Source organism: Gavialis gangeticus, unplaced genomic scaffold (genome assembly GCF_001723915.1).
Source record: "Gavialis gangeticus isolate Ggan-Ray unplaced genomic scaffold, GavGan_comp1, whole genome shotgun sequence".
Classification (NCBI taxonomy): Eukaryota; Metazoa; Chordata; order Crocodylia; family Gavialidae; genus Gavialis; species Gavialis gangeticus.
Window position 1 is genome coordinate 25,071,077 of NW_017729006.1, and position 8,628 is coordinate 25,079,704.

At 39.1% G+C, this 8,628-nt stretch overlaps 1 protein-coding gene across 7 annotated transcripts in view; it reads right to left on the reverse strand.

Moving 5' to 3' along the window:
- Positions 1-8,628, reverse strand: part of PDE1C (phosphodiesterase 1C) — a 604,326-nt gene that overhangs the window by 12,223 nt on the left and 583,475 nt on the right. The window contains exon 18 of one of the 7 annotated variants that reach the window (XM_019509003.1): positions 2,825-3,181. The exons of 5 other annotated variants lie outside the window; for them this stretch is intronic. In XM_019509003.1, the coding sequence (XP_019364548.1) occupies positions 3,168-3,181 (14 nt within the window). In that variant the 3' untranslated portion in view covers positions 2,825-3,167. Of the gene's footprint in view, positions 1-2,824; positions 3,250-8,628 lie in introns of those variants that run through there. One more of the 7 variants, XM_019509002.1, reaches the window with a different exon arrangement.

Consider the following 8,628-nt stretch of genomic DNA (forward strand, 5'->3'; position numbering starts at 1 on the left):
TTTTAATTGGTCCCCTGATTCAATTCAGATTTGGAGATTGGCCACTGAATTGGGCCAAATCTCCTCCGAATCTAATCACCACCTGAAGCTTCACGTAGCCCTACTGAGGATACTATATTTAATTAGGCCCATAAAGATCCATTCATCCTTGTATATGGAACCTTAGTTTAATGCACTCATAGAAATCTTTCGTGAAATAAGAGAAAATTAAATGGAAGAAGTTTTGCTATTTTTAACAAGCAAGCAGCATCTCTTCTGCAGTTTGACTGAGAGATGTCAAGAGAGATTATTTCTTGCCTCTCCATGCACTGGTACACTACTCCTGAGCATTTCAATAAGACAGGTTTCAGTGAGAAAGGAGTACCACTGAGTAGGGTCAGTTAGGCCCAGATCCTGACAAGACAATCATATAGATAAAGCTTTTCATCTTTACCATTCTATTGGTAGTATCTTAACTCCCACATTTAAGTTGTTTGCAAAATTGAGTGATAAGTTTGTATTTAATTTTGATGATATTCATATGGGGTTTTATGAGTTTATATTCAGATTTTTAAAGCCAGAAAGAACCAATAGTCTAACATCCTATATATCATAGAGCATTACATTTCACTCAAGTACCTCCATGGTAAGTCCACTAACTCATATTTGGCTAAATTATATCTTCCAGAATGGGATCTAAACATGATCTAAAGCCATCAAGAGATGAAAAATACATTTTGGGGGGCAGTTTCTTCCAACAGTTTATTACCCTAACTGACAGGGAAAAAAAACATACAGCCTGATGTTGCAAAATTGGGCTAGTGGATGACAGCCAAGAAATGGCTGAGCGTAAATAAAACAGTCTCTTTTCATTGCTCAAGAGCAAGGTTTCATAAGAAAAATAGTTACAGTTTGAGATTAATTTTTAAATGATTTCAGTTTTAATGATCTAAGCAGCTTTAGTACATTAGGTAAGGATGGTTTTTTTAAATATAAGCTAAATCTTCTACCACTGCCTCAGAGCTTATGCACATGAAACCCCCAATAACTTCAATAGGAATTTCAGCTGAGTGAAGGTTGAGCCAGCAGTGCAGTGTTTGCCTCTGTGTTATTTATATGTTGTCATTGTCTCTTTAGAGAATTTAACAATGATGGAAGGTCAAACTATAGCTGCTCTGGGTGTGGACCACGCTGAAGCTGATGGAGAGTCTGAGAAAGGAGCACCTGCAGAGCTGGGGTTTAAGGAATTAGATTGTTCTGGGTTCTTTTCCTTGTATGAAAAGACCTAAGATAGAGGGACCAGCTGATGAATTCCTGACTCTTGATTCACTACAGTAGTTTTTTAAAATACATTTCTTCCAAGTAAAAATATTTCATTAAGTGTTATTTTGTTCCAAGTATGAGACAAACCAAAACTAAATCTCTAACTTGGAACAAACTCATATTATGGTGTGTGAAATAAGAATTCAAACATGAATCTTAATGTTGCAAATGGATCTTGCCTTAAATAACGGGCTGAACCCAAAACCTGGACACAAACGCTCCTGAGATCTAAGGAGTTCAAAGTTGAAATCTAGATCCAGATAGAGCGGAGTTTTGCTAATGTTAAGTGAGACTAATACAATGTATGGCAACATTTCCTACAAGCATCCTAAACATCATTCATCCCTGTGCATTTTCATCTTAAGCAGAAACAGGGATTTCAATTCTAATATAGGCTGGTGGTAATATAAAGTCCTGTGCTTTTGACCATGAAAATAAAAGGTAGATAAGTTGATTTCTTCTAGGCTAGTGTTTTCCATCTTTTCTATGAAGTAAAAGGGCATGAAAGCAGTCCGACTCATGGTAAAATAGGTGACTAACACACCAAGACTACACACTGAATAAAAAAGAACCAAGAAAAACAGCTTGTGTGTGTATGTGTGTGTGTTGAATTACATGTAAAACAAGTGAAATTAAGCTGTAATGAGCTGGATTCTTACCAAGCTGAAATTTAGCAAAGCATTTAAACGTGTGTGTTTAATGCTTTTCATGAAAAGGATACTTTGCTGAACCAAGGCCTGAGCGAGTTAGTGTATAGTTCATCTTGAAAGCTCGGCCAAATTCACTGCTGGTGTCAACATGTACAACTCTATCAGCTCCACAGACTTGTACCCACTGACTCCAGCAGTGTATTTGGGACACACTGTTTTTCATCTTTCTTTGTCTGACCAGACTTTTGTAGTTACAATTTTCCTATCCTTTGACTCAGCCATTCAATCAGTGATGAAAGAAATGTCACACTGAGTTGAAAGAAGGAATTGATCTGTGTGATTCCCTGCTGCCCTCTTCCTTTCAGTCCTTTGGGTCAGATAAAAGTAGTTACAAGCAGCAGATGTGAGAAATAGATCGTTATTTGTAATTACTAGCTACAGAAGACATCACAAATCGCACATCCCCTTAGAAACTGAGGGGACAACTGTCCCCTGTGAATGTAACATTTGTGAGTCATTACTTTTTTTCTGTTTTGCTAAATGCATAAACAAGACAATTCAAAGACTGAATGAATTTGCCTGCAAAATAAAAAAACAAAAAAAGCCATCCATATCATCAGATAGTGTCACAAAAAGCTGTGTAACAATATGAAATCCTCATGAGCCTGACAGAAACCCGACAGTCTACAGATTCTGAAACTCACAATGCTTATGAACAAGATCCTCTGTAGCAAGGCTAAAACTGATATCATGTTGTCTGCTTAGCAGCCGAAAAAAAAAGTGCAATAATTTCAAGCCTCTTTCCACATGGTTTGATTTTCTTAGTCACCATTTCATCCCGTGTTTCATACCGTGGGGTTATAGCAAAGAGCTGTGTTGGCTTCTAAGAGGGTCCTCATTTATTTGCTTGGCCTGTCCAGAAAGCGGAGTCATTGTGTTAAGGAAAAAACCCAACAAACTGAAGAAACGAAAACAAACCGCGCGCGCGCACACACACACACACACACACACACAGAGAGAAAAAAAGAGAAGAAAAAGAAAAAACAATCCCCAAAACCCAGAGTCATTAACTGTGACGCAGCCAGTGGGAGGAGGAGTGTTTTGAAAGCTGTAATAACGCCTTCCCCAGAAACTGGTCTATTCGGAAGGAGGAGAGGAATGAAGAAGCTCAGCTAAAATGATGAAAGAAATTTGCAGTCTCTTTTATATATATTTTTATTCTTCTGTATCTGGAAAAAAAGAGAGAGAAGAAAGTGTCAATGCTGCCTTTTCCGCCCAGTGTCCGAGGAGCAGGAATCTGGGAAAGAAGAAAAAGGGTATCAGTTTAGACATCCTTATTCCCTCCAAATTGCACAGCCTTGCTTAATTTCAAAAAGGTCACAATGGGCACTGCAGCATTGACCTTTTGCTTGCTTGATTTAGAGCAACGTGCCCTCCTGCATACAGCGGGGCAACTGTCCTCCCACTGAAATCAACACAAGTTTGATTGCAACAGGGTCAGATTCAGGCTCTGTGCAAATCATTTTAATATTTTTCAGTTTCCAGCACTCTGACCACCCTTGCTTAGCAGCCATTTCTGCATCTCTTTGACTGTAAAATGGGCATATGTATATCTATGTGGGGAGTGAAGGCTCTCCACATGAGAAATGCACTGTAAAAGGCTCCATTTCACGGAGAAGCAATGGCTTGCAATAAGAAGATTCAGTGCACAGCTTCATCATATATGGGTAGCTGCCTAACATCTCACACAAAGCATTTAGTTTATGCACTTTCTGAATTCAGAGTAAATAAAAAGCCAGTTTAGCAGAGTGGATTTAAAGCACTAGCTTGAATTGGATCACAAATGTGAATGAGTTTGGTGGCTGCATTCTAATCTCTAGAAAATACTTGTTCACAGCCCCACATAATTCAGTATACCGTCAGCCTCTTGTCTAGTACCACATGCCAGATGTACACAAACGTACATAAATGTACATGCCAAGATGTCCATATGTACAGAGATCTGCATAAAAATTAAGGTATGTTGGTACCGTTGTGTGGTTAAGTTTGTTTTGTTTTTGTTCACCTTATAATTAAATTAACCAGAGTCTGTTAGGTTCATAAGCATTATATTTATGCCTGAATTACCTAAGTTCACAGGAGATACATTTCTGAAATCACCAGCTCACAAATGCAAGATACCTTCTAGTACCTTCACCACAAAAAAAAACAAAAACAAAAAAACAAAAAACAAACCTTCCAGTAGCAGAATAGAGTGAACATTGATTTTTCATGGTACTTTATGCTATTTTTTCAGCACAGCACTGGTACCTATTTTGCTGTGGGCTTATGGTAAAGAGGGGCATACATGAACAAGTTCTTTGAGGGAGATTGCTCTTTTTAGACAAAATAGAACAAACATTGGTAGATAAGGTTATTCTATTAAACACTGAAAGATTTGAATTGTATATTTGTCTTGGATAACTAAATCATTGGTTTTTCTCTGCTCCCACCATCTCAGAAACCTCAAATGATGAGCTAAACCTGATAGAAGAGCTAACTGGGCAAATAACAACTCAAAGGTTCAAAAGTAAAGTGTGCTGAACCAAATTCATCCCTGATGTAGTAACTCAGTTCACTTCACTGGTTTCAATGGAATTATACTGCACATGACTGTCCAGACTGAACTGCTCTCCCTGGAGATGTTTTGAAAAATCAAGAAGCATTTTTCTTTATTGCCAACAAAATAGAACACTTATCCAATAGCCAATGACCCTGCTAGCAGCCTTCCTGGAAAACTGCAGGTTAATTAGACAAGGGTCAAGTGAGTTTTGAGATGTTTAGGCTCCTGTGAATAACCAGTATTTTCAGCATCTACCCATATCAGCTAGATGAAGTCGATGGGTTGGATAATTAATTCTATCCAATAAAACCCATCTCACATACAGTTTACATATACTGTAATCTCTTCTTGCTGCAGGAGTGACTCTGTGCCACATTTTTTTTCTCTGTCATCATCCATAAAGAAGACAGTGTTTTCTTTTAGGCAAAGACCATGGGGTTTGCAACCTTAGGTTTGCTTTCCTGACTACATCTGAGACAAAAGATATTGTGTCTGCGGAGTACATAAAACACAGCAGCCGTTGCACAAAGTACCTGTCCACAGATATGTCTCATACTCTTTTATTGTGCACACAACACAGAGACTTTTCATATTATAATGTTCTGTGAGTTGCTGAATTGATTTAAAAATAAAAGAAAACCTTGATACTCCACCTACCAATGTGATTCCCAAGAATGTACAATTGAGAACTAGGCTTCACTGGGTTTCTAAAGCAAATTACACCTCCAGATCCACTGAGAACATTGTATAATGTCTAACAACAACATCATATGTCTCCGTCGCTTCCTATATCTAAAGGAGCTCGATCTGATTTACAAATGTTAACCTGACCTCATAACAGCCCTGTAAGGAGCTTCATTACCCTCATTTTAAAGGGGGGCTACTAAAGTACACAAGGTTAAGGGCATCATTTAGCAGAAGGACTGAGCCCGCATAAGGCCAAGTGAAGTCAAATGAAGCTGTGGGTGTTCAGCTCTTATTTTGGAATATCAGGCTTTAAATGATCTGCTTATGGTCACACAGTAAGTCTCTGGCAGAGCTGCAAGCAGAAACTACTCCTGTGCTAGTCTTTAACCACAAGACTAACTTTTCTTCTCCACTCACTGGAAGGAAAAAATTCCCCATATTTTGAAAGTTCTCTGTGGGGAAAAAGAGTACTTATTGCTTTTCATGTCTATCCACCTCATCATGAGCTACTCTGGCAACCAAATATCAGCACAGGTTTCCCTCGCTTTATGTGGGTTCTGTATATGCAAATTCACTCTTATGCAATGACCCTTCTTATACCAAAAATTGTTATATTCAAGGTAAATTCACTCTTATGTGATCACCATGGTGGAAGCCCTCAGTCAGCTGCTTTGTGCAGTGCATGGTGGGAGTGATGCACACCAAAATATAGTCTCCTGTGTGCATCTGTGCTCCGCATCATTGTCTGCAACTTGTTTTTTCTGTAGTTGCCATCATCATTATGGCTTCTAAGTGTCCCGCTAGCTTATCCAAAACAAAACTCCGGTGATGTGGAGTCTGACACTGAAGATCCTTCATCATCTTCTCTTCACACCAACTAAACATTCACCACCACCCTGTGCTTGTGTGTACTGTCTGCTGTTGGTGAGTACCAAAATTGTCTTGTAAAAGTGGTAGAAATGGGGCTGGGGGTCAGTACAGTCAAGGTCTTGGAACATATCCCTATTTGTTACATTGTAAAGTGGGTTCCCTTTAAGGAAATTTGAGTTATGCATCATTTTCCAGGAACGCATGTACAGCATAAAATGAGGAAAATCTGTATCATATTTGCTTAGCACAGAGAAAACCAGCACAAACAATTGTTTTGCCTTTGGAAGGATACTTTTGGGTGAAGCAAATAGTTTGGCTCATTAGGTGGATATCTCTTTGCATACAATATGGCTTTTCTAACCGTGTGGAATCCAAAAACTACACTAGACCTGGAAAAAGTTTTGGATTCGCACTCATTTCAAATTGTTTTTAGTGCAAACATTAGCATAAATTGACAGAGACCACTAACAAAGAAAAAAAACATACAGTATTCAACATCCAGCACAACTTTAAGCAGGAAAAACAGAAATAAATTTCACTTCACTGTCAGAAATAACCTTATATATATGTGCCTGTGTCTTAGATTTTTGTCAAATTGATTTTTGTCCTTGCTGACTTTAGATCTGGTTTTTGATCACTATTAAAAATATTAAAATGAGATAAAACTTCTGTTGTGACTTCCTTTGTTCTCCATTCCATAACAGTCCTCAACTCAACCACTTCCAAACTGGACAGGGTCACTATGCCTCAAACCTATATTAATAGGGCCTTCTCAATGACAACAAATGCCCTTGTGGACAAATTCAAACCATGTCCCACATTGTAGACTCACGTCCATTTACTGTGCTGTCTGGTGGCCTTCAAGTTCTTCACACTGGTGATGACATGGCCTTAAGATGACTGAAACAATATGCTGAAACCACATACACTAAATAAAAGAAATACTAGTGCAGACTTAGAGACAGCAGCCTAATAATAATTGCATCTCCTCTACCAATTTGAAATGTATATTATGGTATTTTCACCTAGTTCGCCTTTAAGTGTATTCTTCATAAGGTTTTTAAGTGTCTATTTGGGACAATTTACTGAAATATATATCTTACTGTTCTATATCTGCCTCCATTCCTTCTACGGACTATGCAACTTACCATGAGGCTGACTGAAGATCTTGGAAAACCAGTGATTAACCAGTGATTAACATTCATGCCTCCCTGACTAAACAAATATCAAAAAGTCTTTGAGCTTACAAGTATTAGAACTTGAAGTATTTGGTATCAATTATGCCTGTCTAATTCTAACTTGGGCTATCTGCTCCCATGTACAGTACAGATATAGAACTGCATAGTCATTCAGAGTTGAGATGAGAGTTCAGACTGACTCAGAAAGTAAGCCTGTTATGTGCGACTCACTAGGCACATCTATATGTGCATTAAGACACTTTCCCTAATGTGCATGAAATTTAGTACCTCCAGGTGCCTATACACTATATGTAAGTGTGGAGGCTACTCCGACGTGCTGGAATTCCAGCGCATCAGAGCAGATTTGCTAATCCAGTCTGCTGGAGTGTGGCAATTGCTGTGCTCTAACAGCCTCCTGCATCATGTGTGAACCTCCCTCTGCACTTAAAATCTTGGAGCCACTCTAATTAAAATGCCCCTCCTGCCACCCCAGAGCACATGTAAAACTGCCCTCCAATGTGAGGCACATTAGTCTTCATATCTCAATGCACAGTAACACATGCACACGGTTTTTAAGTGATGTTTAGGCTAGTGACAGAAGTTACACATAAACCAGTTTAAGTGATCAGAAACTGGTTTAAACCTGTAACAGAACAGAAGTTCAGTGCACATAAACCAGATTCAAAATGGCTGAAACTGGTTTAAGATAAACCTGATTGAATGTAGTATCAGACTTAACTGATCTGAGTCAAACTGGTTTATGAAACTTCTGTCCCAGGCCCCCTCCTGGTTTAAGTTAAATCACAGTCCTCCAGCATCCCAGCATGCTTTTCAGCTCTGAGCTAGGCTGTGCTATCTGCTCCAGCAGAGAAAGGTTGCCCTTCATGAGGCAAACCCTGGCTGGGGTCTGAGGTCAAGGAGGGTGGTTAAACGTCATTTCCCCCTAGTACAGAGCTGCCCTGCCCTGCCCTGTTCAAAACTTATTGCTTACTGTGACTGTAGACTACAAATGCCAGAGGCACCTGAAAGCAGGAAGAGGAAGTGATAAGCAACTCTGAAGAGTCCTGCTGATGTGATTCTGGACTACAAATCTCAGAGACCTCAGAGGCAACAGGAAGAGGAAGCAAACACACAGCCCATACTGGCTACATGCCAGAGAGCTTGCTCTAGCACCCCCCAATTTCTGGTCTGAGTCACTGAAGATATGTGGCTGCATTTCCTAAATCAAAAGTTAATGTCTGTCCATTTGTTTCTCAATTTAATCTCTGCAGTTTAGACTAACCTGCAAAGATTGAATCAATTCAGCCTTGGGATTTTTGATTGTCTGTACTTAGCCTTA